Source organism: Tamandua tetradactyla, chromosome 2 (assembly GCF_023851605.1).
Source record: "Tamandua tetradactyla isolate mTamTet1 chromosome 2, mTamTet1.pri, whole genome shotgun sequence".
NCBI lineage: Eukaryota > Metazoa > Chordata > Mammalia > Pilosa > Myrmecophagidae > Tamandua > Tamandua tetradactyla.
In genome coordinates, this window is record NC_135328.1 from 171,992,141 (window position 1) to 172,016,750 (window position 24,610).

Genomic DNA, 24,610 nt, shown 5'->3' on the forward strand with positions numbered 1-24,610 from the left:
AGTCCTTCCAGCAATGGTCAAATGTTCTAATATTTCCACGTTCTCATCAACGCTTGTCATTTTCTGTTTTGTGTTTTTGCTATTGTTGATTTTAATTATTATCATAGCCTTCCTAGTGGGTGGGCAGTATTATCTCATTGTGGTTTTGACTTTTGTTTCCCTAGCGATTAATGGTTTCAAACATCTTTTCATGTGCTTGTTGGCCGTATGTGTATCTTCTTTGGAGAAATGTCCAATTATAATACTTTTAAAATATGGTTTTTGAATATATGGCCTGAGAAATTCTCAAAAATAAGATCTTAAATCTTAACTCCAGCACTATCCCCATTAGACCAAAACTTGGAGATTTTTTTTTAAGCCTTTAACCTCCCAACCACTAAAGAAGAAATTGAGACAGATTCTTATTTATATCTTTTTGTTACTCAATGAATTATTCCCCATAGGAAAAATCTGATTGCTGAAATCTGTTTCTTTTATTCTCATATTAACCAGTACTTATTTAGAAAATATAAATATCTGTTTGACTATAGAGACAGTTTTGAAAACTTGGCTTTAAGTATTTGAATTATTTTGATAGTTTTCTTTTTGACACCACTATATCTATAAAATTGGCAGGGACTTGTCTGTTTTAGTGACTCAGGAAGAGTCAGTTGTCCTCCAAATTCAGTTCAATCCACATTTGTTGAATACCTATGTGCTAGGCACTGTGCCCAGACATCAGCAAGAAAATTCCTCCTAAAAAGAAACACTTCACCCATGAAAATTAGGTAGCAAAGGATAGTCCTAAAATAGTCTGACACCTTACACAAGAAGATAATTTTTCTCAGTAATTTTCTTATTACCATTCCTGTTTATTATCATTCCTCTTAAGGCTTCCAACCATCTTCTGAATCTTGGAACCCAAGACAGGTATGGATACAAGAGAGTGTTTACCTTGCAAAGGCTATTGTCACTTTTCAGACCAGTGATGATTTTTACAGCAACCTCTTTAGTTCCTGTGCTGGTTTGAAAGGATGTATGTACTCTAGAAAAGCCATGTTTTAATCCTAATCCCATTTTGAAAGGCAACTGTTTCTTCTAACTCCTATTCAGTACTGTATGTATGAAACTGTAATTAGATCATCTCCCTAGAAATGTGACTTAGGGTGTCACATCTTGATGTGATTTTGAGTAATCAAGAGTGGTTGTTAAAATGGATTAGGTGGAGACATGTCTCCCCCCATTCATATGGGTCTTGATTAGTTTACTGGAATCCCATAAAAGAGGAAACATTTTGGAGATTGAGAGATTGAGAGAGAGCAGAGCAGAGTGACATAGCCACAAGAAGCAGAGTCCACCAACCAGCAACCTTTGGAGATGAAAAAGGAAAACACCTCCCAGGGAGCTTCATGAAACAGGAAGCCAGGAGAGAAAGCTAGCAGATGATGCCATGTTCGCCATGTGCCTTTCCACTTGAGAGAGAAACCCTGAACTTCATCGGCCTTCTTGAACCAAGGTATCTTTCCCTGGATGCCTTAGATTGGACATTTCTATAGACTTGTTTTAATTGGGGCATTTTCTCAGCCTTAGAACTGTAAACTAGCAATTTATTAAATTCCCTCTTTTAAAAGTCATTGCATTTCTGGTATATTGCTTTCTGGCAGCTAGCAAACTAGAACAGTTCCCTTTCCCTTTCTTTTTTCATATACGGTTACCTCATTCTTCCCACTATTTTTCTCTCTCCCTCAATTTATGTGAGGGATAAATAAGGTAATAAATCTCAAGTGATTACACATTGGCATATAGTAAGCATTTGCTAAGTGTTAACTATAATTATCTACCAAGTGACAAACATATGTTACCTTATGCTGGAAATTCAAAAGTTAGTAAGAGTATCCTGCCCTCTAAGAGCTCAGTTTCCTGTGGGAGAGATAATATGTAAATATATAATTATAATAATACAATATAATGGAGCAGAGGTGAGAAATCATTCAACTCAGAAATGGGGGTTATGAAGAATACCTATGAGTACCTAAAGATGACACTTAGTCAGACTTGAAAAAAGTATGATTTTGCCTGAAGGAGAAGGAATAAAGGCACAGTGAGCAAAGGTAGAGAAGCCTTTCTGAAGTCAGGTTTGTTCAGGGATCTGTGAAAGGGCTTGTGTGGCTAGAGCATAGAGTTTGTGAAAAGGGAGGAGGACAATTAAACTGATAAAGTATGTGAAGACAGTGCTAAGAAGTTTGGACTTTATCCTGAGGTATGGGGAATGCACTGAAAATTAGGAAGGAATGTAATGATGAGATTTTAATTTTAGAATGATAATTCTTAAACTGACTATGCTATCTACTATAGGAATTTAATAACAGTAGTATATTTTTATAAAATCTCCATAATAAAAAATCATTTGTCCCTATCTATTAGAAGAAATTTAAAATGCTTTTTAAGGTAGGGACTAGTTTAACATCTTTCTTATTCTCACAGCAACTGGTCTAGTTACACATAGTAACTAGTCAGTAGAGTCATTGCCTAAAATTAAGCCCAGATACCAAGTGATTCAGAACAAAAACTTCTACACCTAAGCCTTCCAAGATAGGTGATTTTTTTCAAATGTATCTAGAGGTAGAAATTATTCCTCCACTTCTCCAAGACTCCTAGAAACCTTGCCAAATGTTCAGTTCTCTTATGTTTGATTAAGTTTACCTGTAGTGTGGAATCCCTTTCAAAACCTTCCGTTATTAGCCTATATAAAATTTGAAATGTGCTCCTACAAGACCTTTGACTTTACATTTTCTACGCTGGTGTAATGTCAGGGCTAAGTTATACGTTCTGATTTTTTTTTTTTTTGTAATGAACAAATTATTCTTTGTGTCTGACCTTTCCTTTTCCTAAAGCTTCCCTAGACTTTCTTATAAATATTTTCTAAATGAGACCATACAATCCTAAAACCTATTTTTGTGAATAAAGTTTGATTGGAACACAGCCTTGTCCATTCGTTTACACACTGGGCTACAATAGCAGAATTGGATTGTTGTCACAGAGACTGTACAACCTGCAAGGCTGGAAATATTTACTATCTGGTTCTTTTAAATAATTATAATACTGATTTCAACCTTTTTAACTTTCAACTTTTAGTAAGTAGGAAATAAAACCCTAATGGGATGTTAAGTTCATGAAAGTCAAGTTCATGGAAAAATAATGAAATGTGACCCTGCCATACAGCATACCAAAAAAGAAAACAGGGGCCTAGATTGTAAGCTCTTATAGCAGTCACATTTAGCCCAGAGTGATAATTATTATTTCTGGATTTTGAGAGGCTCTTATATATATATATATATATATATAACCTGGTATTTAGAGTTAAGAATGAAGCCATCATGTCAAGATTATGGTAATCCATAATACAGGGGCAGGGAAGACATTGTCTATATTTTAGAACCTCATCTACTCTTTGAGACAAAAGGAAGAAAGGTTTATTTTGTCTAGAACCTAAATTTTCTGTAGCATATAATCTAACTTAAGCTGTCTGGATAGATCATTTAAACAACCCAGGATCCCAAAATAAGAATGTGGGCCTTTAATCCTGCATAGCATAATATAATGCCTGGATACATCCCAGAGTATATTAAGCAGATAATAAAAAAGTATTGGCAAAGTCCCTTCAGGGATGGGAGAAAAAATATGGAACTATTAAACCTTACCATTGGGGAAACCCCTAATACTGTGTCAAACATTAGGGACACCCAAATAAATAGGCCAAGCCCTTGATCTTGAGGTTTCCTCTTGTGACACTTATGTATGTAATGGAAAAATTTAGTCTATCTATAGGGGTGCCTAAGAGTCGCCTCCAGAGGACCTCTTTTGTTGCCCAGATGTGGCCTCTCTCTAAGCCCATCTCTGCAAGTGAAATCATTGCCCTATCCCCTACATGGGACATGACATCCAGGAGTGAAAGTCTCCCTGGTGACATGGAAGATGATTCCCAGGGATGAGTCTTTCTCTGGCACCATGGGATCAACAACGCCATCCTGACCAAAGGGAGAAAAATAAGTGTAACAAATAAGGTATCAGTGGCTGAGAAAGTTCATATAGAGTCGAGGGTTTACTCTGGAGTATGCTCTTACGTAAACTGCAGTTAGACATTACTACCTATCATAACTTGCCAAACCCCAATCAAAACCATTCCGGACAATCCTAAAGAAACCTAAGGCAATATATAAGATTCTACAAATGTTCCATGTACTAGAATAACTTCCCAGAAACCTACAACTTTCAGATGGGTCCCTGGACCAGATAAGTCCTGAGACCTAGAGGGCCCAGCTGTTCTAATTTGCTAGCTGCTGGAATGCAATATACCAGAAACGGAATGACTTTTTAAAAGGGGAGTTTAATAAGTTGCAAGTTTACAGTTCTAAGGCCAAGAAAATGTCCCAATTAAAGCAAGTCTACAGAAATGTCCAATCTAAGGCATCCAGGGAAAGATACCTTGACAAGAAGGCCAGTGAAGTTCAGGGTTTCTCTCTCAAGTTAGAAGGCACATGGTGAACACAGTCAGGGTTTTTCTCTCATCTGGAAAGGCATATGGCGAACACCGCGTCATCTGCTAGCTTTCTCTCCTGGCTTCCTGTTTCATGAAGTTCCCTAGGAGGTGTTTTCCTTCTTCATCTCCAAAGGACACTGGCTGGTGGACTCTCTGCTTCTTGTGGCTATATTGTTCTTCTCTGCTCTCTCTGAATTTCTCTCTTTCTCTAAAATGTTTTCTCTTTCATAGGATTCCAGTAAACTAATCAAGACCTACCTGAATGGATGGAGATAGGCCTCCACCTAATCCAGTTTAACATCAGGGAGATGATCTAATTACAGTTTCAAACATACAGTACTGAATAGGGATTAGAAGAAATGGCTGCCTTTACAAAATGGGATTAGGATTAAAACATGGCTTTTCTAGGGTACATACATCCTTTCAGACCGGCACACCAACCTTTCCACAGCATTAGCTAGTTCCATTTCCCTGCACCTTATTACTGCCAACCATTCCAGCATGAAAAAGGTAGAATGGGCATAGCCCAAATACCCCGAATGAGTGGGAGAAAAATCAGTGGTGATGGTGGAGTTATACAGAAAAGGTAGGGTTTAACAAACGAGTATGATTGCTGAATCATTATATTGATATTTCTTTTAGTCTCCATGTCTTAGAGCAGGTAGAAGTAAAAACCTAAAATTGTGGGACTGTAGTGCCTCCCAAGCTCTGAAATCTGTTTTACAACTAATTGTTGTGCTGTGCTTTGAAATTTATTGCTTTTTGTATATATGTTATTTTTCACAAAAAAGAAAAAAAGTAATGATCAAAAAATATATATTCCATCTAGCGTCCAATGTTCTAGAGCAGCTAGAAAGAAAAATCTCAGATGATGGTATCGTAGCCCATGACAAATTCTGGGATCTCTCCTGTAGCTATTTGTTGAAGAGTGCTTTAAAACTATTTTCTTTCTTTGTTTTGTCTATATGTTATTTTATACAATAAAAAAGTGTAAAGCAACATAAATAATAGAGGGAGATAAAGGGTAAAAATTGGGTACGTTGAAATACTATGGGTCAATGAGAGGGAGGGGTAAGAGGTATGGGATGTATGAGTTCTTTTTTTTTTCTTTTTATTTCTTTTTCTGGAGTGATGCAGATGTTCTAAAAATCATCATGGTAAAGAATACACAACTATGTAATGATATTGTGGGCCATTGACTGTATAATATGGTTGGACTATATGTGTGTAGATATTTCTCAACAAAAATATTTTTTAAAAATTGGTTGGTCATAAACAACTCCATTTTCTTGGACTATATGTCTGTGCATGTGCCAGTACCATGCTGTTTTGATTACTGTGGCTTTGCAGTAAGTTTTGAGATTAGGAAGTATGAAGTCTACCAACTTTATTCTTCTTTTTCAAGATATCTTTGGCTATTTGGGGTCCCTTACCCTTCCATATAAATTTGCTGATTGGCCTTTCCATTTCTGCCAAGAATTTTTCTTGTGGTTATGTTGAATTTATAAATTGCTTTGAGTAGAATTGACATCTTAACAGTATTTAGTCTTCCCATCTATGAACATGGAATATCTTTCCATTTATTTGGGTCTTCTTTGATTTCTTTTAGTATCATCTTATAGTTTTCTGTGTGCAAGTCCATTACATCCTCAGTTTGATTCACTCCTGCATATTTGATTCTTTTAGTTGCTATAGTAAATGAAATTTTCTTGATTTCTTCTTCCAACTGTTCATTATTTGTGTGTAGAAACACTACTGATTTTTGGGTGTTGATCTTGAACCCTGCCACTTTACTGAATTCATCTATTAGCTCTGGAAGTTTTGATGTGAATATTTCAGAATTTTCTGCATATAGCAATATGTCATCTGCAAATAGGGAAAGTTGTACTTCTTCCTTTCCAATTAGAATCCTTTTCTTGCTTTTCCTTGCCTAATTGCTCTGGCTAGGACTTCCACTATAATGTTGACTAACAGTAGTGACAGTGGGCATTTTTTGTTCCTGATCTTAGAGGAAAAGCATTTAGTCTTTCACCATTGGGTGTGATATTAGCTGTGGATTTTCCATAAATGCCATTTATTATGTGAAGGAAGCGTCCTTCTCTTAGTTTTCTAAGTGTTTTTATCAAGAATGGGTGCTGAGTTTTGTCAGATACCTTTTCTGCATCAATGGAGGTAACCATGTGGTTTCATGCCTTTGTTTTGTTAATGTGGTCTGTTACATTTGTTGATGTCCTTATGTTGAACCACCTTTGCCATACCAGAGATAAATCCCACTTGATCATGGTGTAAAATTCTTTTCATGTACTGTTGGATTTGGTTTGCTGGGTATTTTGTAGAGGATTTTGCATCTGTATTCATAAGGGACACTGGTCTATAGTTATCTTTTCTTATGATGTTTTGGTATGAGGATAATACTAGGTTCATAGAATGAATAGGTGAGTGTTCCTTCCTCTTTTATTTTTTGGAAGACTTTGTGCAGGATAGGCATTAATACTTCTGGGAATGTTTGCTAAAATTCACATGTGGAGCCATCTGGTTCTGGGCTTTTCTTCACTGGGAGAATTTTTTTCTTTTCTTTTCCTTTTTTGTTTTTTTTTTTTTTTGGTGGTGCATGGTCTGGGAATTGAACCCAGGACTCCCACATGGAAGGCAAGCATTCTACCACTGAAGCACACATGCATCCCGTTGGGAGGACTTTGATGACTGACTGATTCAGTCTCTTTGCTAGATATTGTTTTGTTGTGATCTTCTATTTCTTCTTGAGTCAGTGTAGGTAGTATGTATGTTTCTAGGAAGTTGTCCATTTCATCTGGGTTATCCAATTTGTCGGCCTACAATTTTCATGTTATCCTCATAAAGTCCTTTTTATATCTGTGGGGTTGTTAGTAAAGTCTCCCTTTTCTTTTCTGATTTTAGTTGATTCCTCTCTTTTTCTTTGTCAGTCTAGCTAAAGGTTTGTCAATTTTACTGATCTTTTCAAAGAACTACCTTTTGGTTTTATTGATTCTCTCTGTTGTGTTTTTATTCTCTATCTCATTTATTTCCACTCTACTTCCTTCTGCTTAGATCCTCTAGTTATTAGGATTGATCCCTTCTTTGAAGTCTTTCTTCTTTTTTAACGTAAGCATTTAAAACTATAAATTGCCCTCTCAGCATTGCCTTTGCTGCATCCCAAAAGTTTTGGTGTGTTATTTTTTCATTTTCACTCGCCTCAGGATATTTCCTAAATTCCCTTTTGATTTCTTCTTTGATCCATTGGTTGTTTAAGACTATGTTGTTTTATTTCCATATATTTGTGAATTTTCCATTTTCTCCCCTTGTTATTAATCTTTATTCCATTGTCAATATTTTTTAAATTATTGAGACATGTTTTGTGACCTAATATGTGGCCTGTCCTGGAGAATGATTCACATGCAATAGAGAAGAATGTATATTCTGCTGTTGGGTAAATTGTTCTATCTATATCTGTTAGAGCTAGTTCATTTTAGAATATCATTCAAGTCTTCAATTTCCTTATTGATCTTTCAATATATTGAAAATTGAAATTGAATCTCTTAATTCAATTGAAATCTTTTACTATTAATTTAGAAACATCTGTTTCTCCCTTCAAATCTTCCATATTTTTTCCATGTATTTTTGGGTTCTGCCTTTAGGGACATGTATATTCATAATTGTTACATCTTGTTGAATTGATGCCTTTATCAGTATACAGTGTCCTTTTCTGTCTCTCATAATAGTTTTTGACTTAGTCTATTTTTTCTGATACAGTTAGCTACCCCAGCTCTCTTTTGGTTGCTACTTGCATAGAATACTTTTTTCTCATCCTTTGACTTTTAACCTACTTGTGTCTTTGAATTTAAGGTCAGTCTCTTGTACAGGAACACAGAGTTGAGTCATGTTTTTTTATCCTTTTGCCTAATATCTGCCTTTTAATGGGAGAGTTTAATCCCTTGACACTTAAAGCAACTAATGATAAGGCAGGACTTTGTGCTGCCATTTTGCTATTTTTTTCCTTGTAATGTAAGTCTTGTACTTTTTTTGACTTTCAATTCTTCCATTAATTCCTACTTTCATATTTAATTTTTTTGCATTGCACTATTTTGCATCAGTTCTCCCATTTTTCCTGATATATTTTTCATATATTTTCTTTGTGGTTACCATGGGATCAAAATTTAATATCCAGACTATACAACCACCACATTTGATTTGATACCAGCTTTAGAAACCTGTTCCCTTACCCTTCCATGCCCCAACTTTTTTTTTATAATTGTTACAATTATATATTTTTACATTTTTAATTCAATTTTATTGAGATATATTTGCACAACATAGAAACCATCTGACGTATATCTTCACTGGGTCACGGTATCATCACATGGTTGTTTATATAGTGTCATGATTAAATTTAGAATATTTTCATAACTCACAGAAAGAAATAAAAATAAAAAAAGAAAACCCTAATCTCCCCCATACTCTTATCCCCCTATATTATTAACCACAGTGTTGGTTTGGTACATTTGTTACTATATTAAAATATTACTGTTAACTATAGTCCATAGTTAGCAATAGGCATTTTTGCCTGTATACACCTCTATAATTAATTCTTTATAATAGTGTCATACATCTGCTCTAGTTAACAAAAAAACTTCTTTATATTTGTACAGTTAAATCACGGACATTGTCCACGTCAAGTTTCCTATTATATATTCTCATGTTTTGACCTCCAACTTTCCTTCTGGTGACATATATGACTCTAAACTTCTCCTTTCCACTACACTCACACACCGTTTAGCACTGTTAATTATTCTCACAATAGCATGCTACCATCACCCAGTCCATTTCCAAACATTTAAGTTCACCTCAGTTAAGCATTCTGTACATATTAAGCAACTGCTCCCCATTCTTTAGCCTCATTCTGTATCCTCGTAACCTATATTCTATATTTTGTCTCTGTGCGTTTACCTAAAATTAGTTCATATCAGTGAGAGCATAAAATATTTGTCCTTTTGTGTCTGACTTATTTCACTTAACATAATGTCCTCAAGGTTCATCTATGTTTTCACATGCTACAGAACTTCATTCTTTCTTACTGCTGAATAATATTCCATCATATGTATATACCACGTTTTGTTTATCCATTCTGCAGTTGATAAATACTTGGTTTGTTTCCATCTTTTGACAATTGTGAATCATACTGCTTTGAACATTGGTGTGCAAATGTCTGTTAACATCCCTGCTTTCTGATCTTCTGGGTATAACCCAAATAACAGGATACATCTTATGTCCTAAACTATACATGTGGTGGCTTGGAGCTATCTACTCCAGAAAAACATGTTCTTAAACATTTTCCTGTAGGTTTAGGCTCATTGTACATAGACCTTTTGATGAAGTTATTCAGTTAAGATGTGACTCAACTGAGTAAGAATGGATCTTAATTCTATTACTGAATGCCTTGTTGGGAAGGCACAGAGAGGGACAGACATAGGAAGCAGCCAGAAGCTTTAAGTCAACAGAACTTGGAAGAGGAAGGAAAAGACATCGCCTTGTCCTTTGCTATGTTTCAGAAAAGCCAAGGATCAAGGATCACCAGCAGCCAACCACAAAGTGCCACAGTCTTCTGGGGGAAAGCATCGTTTTGATGACACCATGATTTTGGACATCTCCTGGTCTCCAAACCTTGAACCAATAAATTCCTTGTTTAATTCTACCAATTGCATGGTATTTGCTTTAATAGCCAGGAAACTAAAACAGGGGTCATTATGCAAACCCTATATTTATGCAATATTTTCCCGTAAACCTATAACTTCTCTAATTTAAACCAGGGTAGGGGTGGGATGTGCCTCACCTTCTCCAAGGCCTGAGGTGGCACAGCTCTTCAACTGCAATGAAGTAGAAGGTCCATCCTCCACCTTCAGGGCAAACGCTCTCTCCATGTGCTTGGGTGGGTCTGCTCTCCTGACCTGAGGCTTCTAAACTTCAGACCCCAGCCTCCATGGTTCTGTCTCTGAAGATATTTCCTTTTTCTGAGCCTCTCAGTCAAGACTGGCAATGGTTCCATTTATACAGGTCCCACAGCATTCTTGTTGGCTTTCTATGTAGTAAACCCCTCAGACAGAAGGAGTTTCTACAAATCTTTACTGTGTAACTCCACTTCCAATCCTGGCTTTTTCTGAAATGGCTAATTGGTTCCACATTTGGTTAAAGCCTCACAAGAGTCACTGTTCTCTGGGATCTCGCTTCCTGGAAGCCCAGAATTTTCCAGAACATCAATTTCTGGTTTCTTTGTACCTAAGAGTTCAGTTCTCAGCTTGTCTCTTTCCTGTCACATTTTGCTATAAGCTGAAAGGAGAAACCAGGCTATACTTTCCACATTTAATTTGGAAATCTCTTCTGCTAAATATTCAAGTTCATGGCTTTTAAAATCTGCCTTCCAGCCAAAGCCACTAGTCAATTTTGCCAGGTTATCTGCCATTTTAAAACAAGGATCGCCTTCCTTCCAGTTTGCAATAATAGATGCTCGTTTATATCTAGAGCCTCGTCAGAGGTATCTTTAGAGTCCATATTTCTACCAACAGTCTCTTCAAAGCATTCTAGGCCTTCTCTATCAAGCTTCTTACAACTCTTCCAGAATCTTTCCCTAATGCATTTAAAAAGTCACTCCAGCATGTTTGGTATTGCAAACCTCAGCAGCACCCTACTTCTCTGGTACCAAAATTTGTTCTAGTTTGCCAGCTGCTGGAATGTAGTATACAGGAAATGGGATGGCTTTTTAAAAGGGGAATTAATTATGTTGCAAGTTTTCAGTTCTAAACTGTAAAAATGTTCAAATTAAAGCACAGCTATAGAAGTGTCCAATCTGAGGCATCCAGGGAGAGATACCTTGGTTCCAGAAGGCTGATGATGTTCAGGGTTTCTCTTGCAACTGGAAAGGCACATGGTGAACATGACAATGTCTGCTAGCTTTCTCTCCAGGCTTCTTGTTTCATGAAGCTACCCCAGCCTGGCAGCATTTAGCTTCTTCATCTCCAAAGGTGTCTGGCTATCTCAGTTCTTGTGGTTCTCATGGCTCTCTCCGAAATGTTTCCTCTTTTAAAGGATTCCAGTAAACTAATCAAGACCCACTGGAATGAGTGGAGTCATATCTCCCTCTAATCAAAGATTAATACCCACAACTGGGCATGCCACATCTCCATGACAATAATCTAATCACATTTCCAACCATCAGTACTAAGTAGGAATTAAAAGAAATGGTTGCCTCTACAAGATGGATCAGGATTAAAACATGGCTTTTCTAGGGTATATAATCCTTTCAATCCAGCATGCTAGCTTTTCCTTGTCTCCAAAGTTGGTTGTTCAAAATTTTGATTGGTGCTGCATTAAATTTGTTGATAAATTTGGGTAGAATTGACATCTTAACTACATTTAACCTTCCTATCCATGAGTATGGAATACCTTTCCACCTATTTAGATCTTCTTTGATTTCTTTTAACAGTGTCTTGTTTTCTGTGTACAGGTCCTTTACATCCCTGATATAAGTTTATTACTAAATACTTGATTCTTTTAGTTCCTGTTTTGAATGGAATTCTTCCTTAATTGTCTCATTAAGGAATTACTTACATATATTGGTCATTACTTGTGTATAGAAACATTACTGGTTTTTGCAATTAATCTTATATCCTGACAATTTGCTTATTTTTTTTATTATTAGCTCAAGTAACTTTGTTGTAAATCTACAACATCAGGATTTTCCAAGTATAGGATCATGTCATCTGCAAATAATGAAAGTTTTACTACTTCCCTTCCGATTTGGATGCCTTTTAATTCCTTTTCTTTCCTGGTTGCTCTAGCTAGACTTTTAGTGGTGTTGGTGGGCATCCCTGTCTGATTTCCGATCTTAGGGGAAAGATTAAGTATGATGCGCACCATTAAGTATGATGCTTACTGTGGGTTTTTTCATATATGCCTTTTATTGTATAGAGGAAGTTTCCTTCTATTCCTACCTTTTGAAGTGTTTTTATCAGGAAAAAATTGCATTTTCTTTAATACTCTTTCACTGTAAATTGAGATGATCATGTGGTTTTTCCCTTTTGATTTGTTAATGTATTGTATTACATTGATTTTCTCGTGTTGAACCACCCTTGCATGCCTGGTACAAACCCCACTTGATTGTGTTGTATAATTGTTTTAATGTGTCATTGGATTTGATTTGCAATTATTTTGTTGAGAATTTTTTCATATACATTTATTAGGGGCAGTAGCCTATTTTTTTCCTTTCTTGTAGCATCTTTATCCAGTTTGGGTAGTAGAGTGATGTTAGCTTCATAAAATGAGTTAGGTAGTGTTCCTTTTTTCTCAGTTTTTTGGAAAAGTTTGAGCAGGATTGATGTTAGTTCTTTTTGGAATGGTTGGCAAAGTTCCCCTGTGAATCTGTCTGACCCTGTGTTTTTTTTTGTGGGAAAATTTTTGATGACTGATTGAATCTCTTTACTTGTGATTGGTTTGTTGAGATCTTCTATTTCTTCTCAAGTCAGTGTAGGTTGTTCATGTGTTTCTAGGAATTTGTTCATTCTATCTAAGTTGTCTTGTTTATTGGCATATAGTTGTTACGTTTTTTTGTTTGTTTGTTTCCTCATGGTCCATGGTGATGACCCCCCTCTCATTTCTTATTTTGTCTATTTACATCCTCTCTTTTTTTTAGTTAGCCTAGCCAGGTGTCCATCCATTTTATTGATTTTTCTCAAAGAACCAACTTTTGGTTTTATTGATTCTATTGTTTTTGTTATTGTTGTTCTCCAATTCATATATTTCTGCTTTAATCTTTATTATTTCTCACTTCCATTTGCCTATGGGTTATTTCACTCTTCTTTCTCTAGTTCCTCCAGGTAAGCAGTTAAATCCTCAATTTTTGCTCTTTCTTCTTTTTAATATAGGCACTTAGAGCAGTAACTTTCCCTTTCAGCACTGCCTTTGCTTCATCGCATGCATTCTGATACGTTGTATGCTGATTTTCTTTCATCTCTAGATATTTCTCTTGCAATTTCTTCTTCGACCCACTGATTGTTTAAGAGTGTGTAATTTAATCTCCACTTGTGAAAATTGTGGTTCTTTGGTGGTTATTGATTTCCATCTTCATTCTGTTGTAGTCGGAGAATGTGCTTTGAAAGTTTCAATCTTTTTAAATTTATTAATACATATTTTGTGCCCCAGCATATGATCTATCCTGGAGAATGTTCCATGAGCACTAGAGAAGAATATGTATCCTGGTGTTCTGGGGGTATAGCAATCTTTATATGTTCTTTAGGTCTAATTCATTTATCAAAATGTTTAGTTCTCTATTTCTTTATCGATCCTGTCTGGTTGTTCTTTCTTTAGAGGACAGTGGTATATTGAAGTCTCCCACTCTTATTGTTGAAATGTCTGCTGCTCCCTTAGTTTTGCCAGTGTTTGCCTCATGTACTTTGGAGCTTCTTGATTAGAAGCATAAACATTTATGATTTTTTTCCTTATCGGTGAATTATGCTTTTATTAATATGTAGTGTCCTTCCTTGTCTCTTATGACATCTTTACATTTAAAGTTTAATTTGTCTGATAGTAGTTTAGTTACTCCTGCTTTCTTTTGGTTACAGCTTGAATGAAACATCTTTTTCCACCCTTTCACTTTTAATCTATCTATATCCTTGGGTCTTAGATGAGTCTCTTGTAAGAAACATATAGATGGATCATATCTTTTAATCCACCTGCCAATCTTTATCTTTTGATTGATTAATTTAGTTCATTAACATTTAAAGTTAGTACTGTAAAGGCAGTTCTTGAATCTACCATCTTGTATTTTGGTTTTTGTTTATCAAATCTATACATTCTTTTCCCTCTCTCTTTTTATCCTTTAAGTTGGCATTATTGATACTCTTCAATTCTTTGCCCTCTTTCAGACCTACCTCTCCTGTCTTTTTCTTTTTTTTTCAGGCAACAGGAATTCCTTTAGTATTTCTTATAGGGCACGTCTCCTGTTTAATTATTGCAGCATTTGTTTGTCTGTGAACATTTTAATTTCTCCCTCACTTTTGAAGGACAGTTGTGGCTAGGTACAGAATTCTTGGCTGCAAGTCTCTCTTTCAGGGTGTTAAATATATCATACCACTGCCTTTTTGCCTCCATAGGTCCAGTTGATTAATCCAAAATCAGACTTAGGTGTTTTCCCTTGTATGTGGTGAATAGCTTTTCTCTTGCTGCTTTCAGGACTTTCTGCTTTTCTTCTGCATTTGAGAGTCTGATTAGTGTGTCTAGAGGTGGGTCTATTTGGAGTTCATTGGGCTCCTTTGATTTACATATTTATGTCTATTATAAAGGTTGATAAGTTCATTATCCCCATTATCCCCTCAACTAATTTTTCTAGCCCTTTGCTCTTTTCTTCTGGGACACTGTTGACTCTTACCGTTGTGCACTTCCATGTTGTCCATCATTTCCCTGAGATCCAATTCCAATCTTTCCATCTTTTTTTGCCATTTGTTCTTTTGTGTATTCGAATTCAGTTGTCCTGTCCTCTAGTTCACTTGTTCTTTCCTCTGCCTCTTCAAATCTGCTGTTGTGTGTCTCTAGTATATTTTTAATTTTGTCTACAGTGTATCTTTCATCTCTGTGAGATCTGCTATTTTTATATTTATCCTTTCAAATTCTTCTTTATGCTCTTCTAGTATCTTCTTAATATTCTTTATGTCATTAGCCAACACATTGAATTTATTTAGGAGATTTTTCATGAAAGTCTTTGATTATTTGTTCCAAATTCTGTGCTTCTTCCTAATTTTGTCATTTGGCTGTGCCATATTTTCCTGCATCTTCTTGTGCTTTGTGATTGTCTGTTGGCTTTGAGGCATTTGATTATCTTAGGAAGATTATCTTGAATGTTGATTTCCCTCACTCATCTAAAGTTTTGTATTCACTTGGATTTCTCTTGGTTTGTCAGTAATTTCTTGCCAAACCATGGCCTGGACTCCGTACAGGAGCTACAACTCTTCTTGAAGTTCTGTTCAAAACTAGAAAGATAGGCAGTTTGCCAGTCTGCACTTTCTGACCCTTCCCAGTGGATGGCGCTCTTGGGCACTTCTCCTCAGGCCCACTCTCCTCGACTGTGGCAGCTGACTGAGCAAGGTGAACACCTGGCGCGGTTCCAGCAAAGACCACTGGTCTCAGTGCACACCAAAAGCTGCCAACCCCGGGGCTGAGGGGTAGGCAATGTGCATCTCAGTAAGGAACCCACTTGTGGGCCTGATGGGTCTGGTGGTCACCAGGCTCCCACTTGGAATGACTTTGGGCTGTGGGACTGAATATTTCAACTGCCCTTGCCCTCAGCCAACCCAGAAAAGCCTGGCAGTGTGGTATGGTGCACCTTTCTTCCTCAGCCACTCCTCTGCCTGTGCATGCCTGAGAGTTCATGGCCTCTATAGGGAAAGAGAAACAGTAGCAGGATCCAGCAAAAATCTTACTGTCTTACCAATTGTCAGTCCAGCTCTGCTTTGTATTACCCCTCCCCAAAGGACACCCCGCCTGCCCTCCCCCTGCCCCTCCCCCCACTCCCGTTTCTTCCAAAAACCTGGCTCCCACAGCAACCTGTCTCAGGAGTCGGGAGCAGGCACTGTGCACATGCTGGAAGGTCACTGTACTCAGACAAATCAAGTCTACTGGCTTCCACATTCCCCATGGGCATTCCCAGCTCCTTCACTGCAGCCCCTGATAACCTGTAATCTACTTTCCGTATCTGTTAATTTACTAAGAGGGAAGATCTCCCAAGCTACCTGTGTTGGCTGATCCTGTTCCTTTGGAACCTAGTCTTTCCTGTATGGTGCCACTTGCCCCAGGTGGAATCATGACCAGGCATGCTTAATCCCATTCTCTCTGTCCCAATTTCTCTGCTTTTTCATTCAGGACCTCCCTATATAGTGTAGAAGATCCTCTCTGGTACCCTGCAACTGCAATCCTAGTCATTTTTCTGTCCCTTCTCTTGTTGTTCCATGGAGCAGTAGTGAACTCATCCTGTCCTATTCTGCCGTCTTCCTGGGAGTCTGGAAGAAATATCTTTGCAAATTATTTATCAGATAAATGATTGATATCTAGAACATATAAAGAATCCTCAGATTGCCCAAAAAAAAAGGTGTGCCGATTTGAAAGAAAAGCCATTCTAATCCTGATCCAATCTTGTGGGAGCAACCGTTTCTTTTAATCCTGCATCAATATTGTATGTAGAGGTTTTGATTTGATTATCTACATGGAGATATGACTCCACCCATTCCAGCTGGGTCTTGATTAGTTTACTGCAATCCTTTAAAAGAGGAAACATTCTGGAAAGAGCCAGAAATGACAGAAACAATAGAGCCGACAAAGAGAGAAATGACAGAAACAACAGAGCCTAGAGAAATGACAGAAGCCTCAGAGCCGATAGAAACTTCAGCAGAGCTCACACAGTTGCAGACATGTAGAACAGAGACATGAATGTTTGCAGTCCAGCAGACATTGCCATAAGATGTTAAGCGAGCCAGAACATGGAGAGAGCTAAGAGACACCAAGAGATGAAAGCCAGGCTTGGAGAAGTAAATTGAGAACCCTCCACAGCAACAGAGGCTGAAAGCAAAGAAGCCGAGGAGCACAGGACAAGCAGATGTCAGCCATGTGACTACCCAGCTGGCAGAGGTGTTCTTGACCCATCAGCCCTCTTTGAGTGAAGGTAACCTCTTGTTGGTGCCATAATTTGGACATTTGCACTTCCTCCTTGTAACTTATTAAATTCTCCTTTATAAAAACCATTTCAGTTCTGATATATAGCATTCTAGCAACTTGCAAACTAATACACAAGATAACCCAGTTTCTTAAAATGGTCAAAAGATTTGCAGACACTTCAGCAAAAAAGATATATGGATGACAAATAAGCACATGAAAAGATGCTCAATGTTGTTAACTGTTAGGAAAATGCAATTTAAAATCACAGGGAAACATTAGTAACCTAATCTGTTAATCTGTCTGACATAAAAAATACTACCCATACCAAGTGTTGGCAAGATGTAGAGTCATTGAGCCTTTCATATACTGCTGGTGGGAATGTAAAATGGTACATTGTAGAAAACACTTGTTGGGTTTGTGTGTTTATTTTTTATTTGACCCCCCACCCCCCACTCCTACCTCACTCCAGTCCCTGGTAACCTATAATCTACTTTCTGTCTCTATTAATTGGCTTATTCTAGAATTTCATGTAAGTGAAATAATGTAATTGTGATAGTTAAATTCAGGTGTCAACTTGGCTAGGTGACGGTGCTTAGTTCTATTGCTGTGGACATGAACCAATGGCATGTGAACCTCTGTTCACATCTGTTGTTGATTACATCTGCAGTCAGCTAGGAGGCGTGCCTACTGCAATGAATGATGTTTGATTTAATTAGCTGGTGCTTTAATGAGAGACTCCCCCCGTAGCACAGCTCAAGCAACTCAGCATACCTCATCTCAGCACTCGCAGCTCCGCCCAGGCCTTTGGAAATGCAGAAAGAAATCACCTCAGGGAAAGTTGTTGGAACTCAGAAGCCTGGAGAGAAGACTAGAAGATATCACCCTGTGCCTTCCCACGTAAGCAAGAACCTCAGTTGAAAGTTAGCTGCCTTTCCTCTGAAGAACTAACAAAATAAATCTCCTTTTATTAAAAGCCAATCCGTCTCTGGTGTGTTGCATTTCGCAGCTAGCAAACTAGAACAGATTTGATACCAGAGAGTGGGGTGCTGCTGCAGTTTGCAAATACCAGGTATGTTGGAACAGTTTTGGATGGCTAAGGGGAAGATTTTGGAGGAACTGTGAAGAGAATGATGGAGAAGTCCTGGAGTGCTTAAAGAGACTGTTGGTGTAAACAGAACCGCTGCCAATCTGGACAAACAGGGACACAAAAGGAACAAATTGGAGTTTGCAAAGTAAGAACCGTGGAAGCTCAGGTCTGAATCCAAGAAACCCGGAGAGTGGACCCACCCATATACGTGGAGAGGGTGAGTTTACCCTGAAGGGCGAGGATGAGTCTCCCCCCTTGTTGCAGTGGAAGAGTTGTGCAGCCTCAGGCCTTGGAGAAGGTACAGCATGCTCTTTGGGGAACTGGGGAGAGCCTGGCTACCACCACATGGAGGAGTTGAGCATGTGAAATGGCAGAGAGCCCAGGGGTGGCCCCAATGCCTGGAGAGAGTGGAGCCGAGAAAAAGGTGGTCTCAGTGTTCCCCGAGGTTGATTCGGAAAGAGGCAGGCCACTGCATAGGCCCTTGGAAAGGGTGGAACTGCCACTTTCTAAAGCCGAAGGATAAATGGCTTTCAGACTTTGAAATCCCATAGCATTTGCCCTACAGGTTTTACATCTGTGTTGCTTCCAATTTCTCCCTATGGAAATGAAAGCCTGTATCCTGTGAATATCCTCCTTTGCATATTGGCACCAGGTAAATTGTTTTGAGATTCACAGCTAGAAGATAATTTTTTGCACTTTAATATTGTTTAAGGTGATGAGTGTCATTGCCAAGTTGACAAGGGGTGGACGTGGTAGTTAGATTCAGGTGTCAACTTGGCTAGGTGAAGGTGCTTAGTTCTATTGCTATGGACATGAACCAATGGCATGTGAACTTCATCTGTTGTTGATTACATCCGCAGTCAGCTAGAAGGCGTGCCTGCTGCAGTGAATGATGTTTGATTTAATTGGCTGGTGCTTAAATGAGAGACTCAACGTAGCACAGCCCAAGCAGTTCAGCATACCTCATCTCAGCACTCAGCTCAGCTCAGGCCTTTGGAGATGCAGAAAGGAATCACCCTGGGGAAAGTTGTTGGAACCCAGAGGCCTGGAGAGAAGATCAGCAGAGATTATCCTGTGCCTTCCCACGTAAGCAAGAACCTCAGTTGAAAGTTAGCTGCCTTTCCTCTGAAGAACTAACAAAATAAATCCCCTTTTATTAAGAGCCAATCCATCTCTGGTGTGTTGCATTCCACAGCTAGCAAACTAGAACAGTAATATTTGTCATTCTGTCCTGGCTTATTTCACTCAACACGATGTCTTCAGGATTCAGCCACATACTGGCAGGTATTAGAACTTCATTCCTTTTTGTGGTTAAATAATATTCCATTGTATGGATAAAGCCATATTTATTTATCCTTTCATCTGTTGATGGACCTCAGGTGGCTTCCACCTTTTGCCTTTGAGAACAATGCTGCTATGAATTTTGGTTTATGAATATCTGTTTGAGTCCTGGTTTTCAGTTCTTTTGGGGATATGCCTAGAATTGGGATTATGAGATCATGTGGTATTTCTGTGTTTAATATTTCAATAACATTCACTGTTCTTATACCTCTCTATCCCCCTACCTTTTTTTTGTACTTTTTACACATTAGATCTTTGTACATTGTATGTCCAAAACCATAGATTTATCATGACTTTTTATCATTGGCTTTTTTAGCACCTGTAAAAAGTAAGAATTGGAATTACATACCAAAGAAATACAATAGTACTGGCATTTATAACTACTCATATATTTACGTTTAGTGGAAGTCTTTATTTCTTTATGCTATTTGTGATCCATTATCAAGTTTCCTTTCTTTTCAGTCTGAAGAACTCCCTTAGCTTTTGGTGAGGGAGTATCTTCATCTCTTCCTCATTTTTGAATAATAGTCTTGTCAGATATGAAATTCTTGACTAGCAGTTTAGGTATTTCATCCCCCTGCCTTCTTCCTCCACAGTTTCTGATGAGAAATTGGCACTTAACCTAATTGAACTCCCTTGTACACAACACCTTGCTTTTCTTTTGCAGCTTTCTAAACTCCTCCTTTGCATTCAACAGTTTGACTACTATGTGTCTGAATGTGTTTCAGTCTCTCCTATTTGTTTTTCTCTGGACTTAGATCTGCATGTTCACATCCTTTACTAAATTTGGGAAGTTTTCTGCCATTATTTCTTTGAATATTCCTTCTGCCCCTTTTTTCCTGTTCCCTTTCCTTCTGCAACTCCCATAATGCATGTATTGTTACACTTCATGGTGTCCCATGGGTCTCAGGCTATTTTCACTTTTTCTACTTTTTTTTTTTCCTTTTTGCTCCTCAACCTGTCTCATTTCGGATGACTTGTTTTCCAGTTCACTGTTTCTTTTCTCTGCCAGCTTCATTCTACTGTTGAAACCCTCCTGGCAATTTTTTTCATTTCAGTCATTGTGGTCTTCAACTCTTATAGTTCTGTTTGGTTTCTTTTTTTGTCTCCTTACTAAGATTCTAATATTGTACATACACTGTGTTCCTGATATCCTTTAGTTCTTTCTCTTTTTTCTCCTTCATCTCCTTGAGCATTTTTGAGATCATTTTTTAAAAGGCTTTGTCTAATATGTGCACATTCTAGTCATCTTCATTGTTATTTACTGGATTTTTATCCTCTTCCTGTAGAAGAGCCATTATTTCCAGTTTCCTTGTTTGTCTTGTACTCTTTTGTTGCACACTGTACATTTTTTTATTTTAAAGTGTTAACTCTGGGATTTAGTCCCTGAATTGTCTATTCCTTAAGTTTATGTCCAGTTAGTGATATGGAAGAGATTTTTTTTGAGTGCCAGAAGCTAACTAAAATAAACCAAAGCAAAGCGCACCTTTCACAGTCTTTAAAAATTGGCCCTGCTTTGGCTGGTGCTTTCCATCAGAGCCTAGCCCTCTTATCAAGGTCAACCTGAGGCAAATGCAAAGTACAGGGTCCTCCTTGTCTTTTCTGAGCCTGTGTCTTTGTCCCAAGGCTTGTGCTTGCTAGTGGCCTTAGGATTCCCCCTGTTATTTGATGCCCCCTCAACTCCCTATGAAATAGACTTTCTGAATTTGATGCCCCTTCAACTCTCTATGAAATAGACTTTCCCTCTCCTAAGCACTCTATTGTATGACTTAAAGCAATTAAGTCTTTGCCCCATGCTATTTGCATTAATAGTTTCTTACACTGCTTTAAACGTCTAAACTGTTTTTGCCTGGAGGGCAAATTCTGGGTTGGGTGAGCCTGAAAGGAGTTTCCTAGGTCAATATTTCCAAATGGAAGCAAGGCCAGGGACCCACAATGGGACCATAGGCCAGCTACATACTACCTTGGAGAGGGGTTGAGAAAGGAACCAGCCAGGGCTCCAGGAGCTTCTCCTATGGCTTTTGAAGCTGTGTTTTCCTGATTCAGTGCTTACCCAGAAAATAGAACCCTTTAACTCTTTTCCATAGTTTTGAGGAAGGTACTATGTTTAAGACTTCTGCTGCTTTTTTTGCCTGAGCTAGTTGGAACAAAGGTCACCTTCAGAGCTAGGCCCCCAATGAGCTGAAGTAGCTAAATAGAAGCAGTGATCAGCAGTCAAACCACACATCTCCAGATCTTGGGAGAACTAAGTCTTTATATCCCACCCTGGCATCAGCAAGCTGTACCAAGAGGTTAAGTACCCCACTTTTACACACTGCAAAACTACAGGTTGGGGGTTGTTAGTCACTGCATGGAAAGTGAAATTCACCAGTATCTATAGCAGTTTGCCAACATCTTATCTTGTTCTTCCATGGATGCTACACTGTGTTCTACTAGATTCCAGAGTTTCTGAATAGATCGTTTCTACCAGATCAACAATTGTTCTGGTACAAGGATTGATTCCTGGGACTTTCTATTCTGCCGTCTTCCCATAATCTTTTCAGGAAGGTTTTCATATTCTCATTTTTTTTTTTAAATAGCTGTATGATCTGAGGTTGATGTCATTATTCATATTTCTAATATTGGTAATTTGTTGTTCTTTCTATTTCTCCTTTGTCAGTTTAGCTACAGGTTTCCCAATTTTATTGATTATCTCAAAAGAACAAGCTTTTTGTTTCAATGATTTTCTTTATTGTATTTCTGTTTTCTAGTTCATTGATTTTGCTCTGAGGTTTATTAGTTCCTTTCTACTGCTTACCTACTTTATGAGATCATAAGGTAGTTCTGTGTTTAATATTTCAATAACATACACTTGGGTTTAATTTCTTCCTTTTTCTCTAGTTTCTTAAGGTATAAAAGCTGAGGTCATTGTTTTAAAACTTTCCTTATTTTCTAACATAAGTATTTAATATTACAGAATTCCCTCTAAGTACTTTTTCAGCTGCATTCCAATGATTTTATGTGCATTTTTGTTTTAATTTATTTCAATTCTTTCCAATTTCCCTATCAATTTCTTCTTTGCTCCATTGGTTATAGAAAAGCATGTTCTTATTTGGGGCTGAACACCTGGTGTTTAGAGATAAGAATGAAGTCAATCAGGTCAAGATTAAGGTAATTCAGAATACAGGGGTAAGGAGGACATTATCTGTATTTTGGAACTTAATCTACACATTGAGACCAAAGGAAAAAATGTTTATTTTGTCCAGCACCTAGTTTTTCGTAGCACATAATCTAACTCAACCTGTCTAGATAGATCATTTAAACAATCCAAACACAGGGAGCCCCAGCTCAGAATGTGGACCTTTAATCCTGTATAGCTTAATGTAATGCCTGGATAAATCCCAGAGTATATTAAGCAGGAAAAAAAAAAAAGTATTGGCAAAATTGCTTGAGGGATGGGAGAAAAAATATAAAACTATTAAACTTTACCACCGGGGAAACCCCTGATACTGTGTCAAACATTAGGGACACGCAAACAATAGGCCAAGCCCTTGATCTTGAGGCTTGCTCTTGTGAAGCTTATGTATGTAGCAGAGAAGCTTAGCCTACCTATAGCTATGCCTAAGAGTTACTTCTGGAGATTGTCTTTTGTTGTTCAGATGTGGACTTTCTCTAAGTCCAGCTCTACAAGTGAAATCATTATCCTCCCCCACTGTGTGGGGCATGACATCCAGGGGTGAAAGTCTCCCTGGTGGTATGGGAGATGACTTCCAGGGATGAGTCTGGCCCTGGCACCTTGGGATCAACAACACCATCTTGACCAAAAGAAGTGAAACAAACAAAGTATCAGTGGCTGAGAAAGTTCAAACAGAGTCGAGAGGCTAGTCTGGAGGTCACTCTTATACAAGCTTCAATTAGATATTGCTATCTATCATAACTTACCAGACCCCAACCAAAACCATTCCAGCCAATCCTAAAGAACATCTAGAGCATTATATAAGATTCTGGAAAGATTCCATGCACTAGGGTCACTTTCCAGAAAACTACAACCTCCAGTTGGGTCCTGAAATGCAGAGGGGCCAGCCTCTCCAGAACACCAAGTAGTTTCTTCCCCCATCCCATATTATCAACAGCCCTTTACAACATGAAAAAGTTAGAATAGCCCAAATACCCCTAAAGAGTGGGATAAAGATCACAGGTGATAGTGGAATTATACAGGGAAGGTAGGGTTTAACAAACTAGTATGATTGCTGAATCTCATTATATTGATATTTCTTTGGTCTCCAGTATCTTAGAGCAGCTAGAAGTAAAAACCTCAAATGGTGGAATTGTAACCCATATCAAACTTTGAAGTCTGCTATACAACTAATTGTTGCAGTTGTAACAATTTATTTGTTACAACTTTGAAATTTATTGTTTTTCTGTATATATGTTATTTTTCCCAAAAAAAAATCAGTTATAATAAATGCATAGCTATATGATGATATTGTGAACCATTATATACTTTAGATGTTTACATGATATGTGAATATATTATGTATATCAATGAAAATATATTTTAAAAATCTACAGGATAGGAAAGAAGAAATGATAACCATTCAGAAGCAATTAACATACATTCAAGAAGCTATGACCATATTGAATTTAGGAAAATTCATCCTGAGCTAGCTCTTCTATCCAAGATACTCAAGGAAACTGTGGCAAGGGAACAAACATTGAATTGGCATAGGGTGATATGGATGGGCAGGAGACCTGGATTCACATCCAAGCTCTGCCACTAACTCACTGGGTGATACTGGGGAAATTATTTACTCTCATGTGATTTCAGGTTCTTCATCGGTAAAATGGTTCTTTTGGACTTACATTTCTCTAAGTCTATGAAAAGCTCTTAGGATTTTGAGTGGTAGAGCTGATGGAGCAGAAAGTCTTCCAGGTGGAGAAAGAAACATTATTTAAGGAACCTTGGAAAATAATGC

The 24,610-nt window shown here is 37.8% G+C and overlaps 1 protein-coding gene across 7 annotated transcripts in view; it reads left to right on the forward strand.

The window, feature by feature from the left end:
* Window positions 1-24,610, forward strand: part of FAF1 (Fas associated factor 1) — a 667,255-nt gene that overhangs the window by 562,917 nt on the left and 79,728 nt on the right. Inside the window, exon 16 of one of the 7 annotated variants that reach the window (XM_077149710.1) lies at window positions 10,084-10,221. The exons of the other annotated variants lie outside the window; for them this stretch is intronic. Within the exon in view, the coding sequence (XP_077005825.1) occupies window positions 10,084-10,158 (75 nt within the window). The 3' untranslated portion in view covers window positions 10,159-10,221. Of the gene's footprint in view, window positions 1-10,083; window positions 10,222-24,610 lie in introns of those variants that run through there. 7 annotated transcript variants of the gene reach the window in all.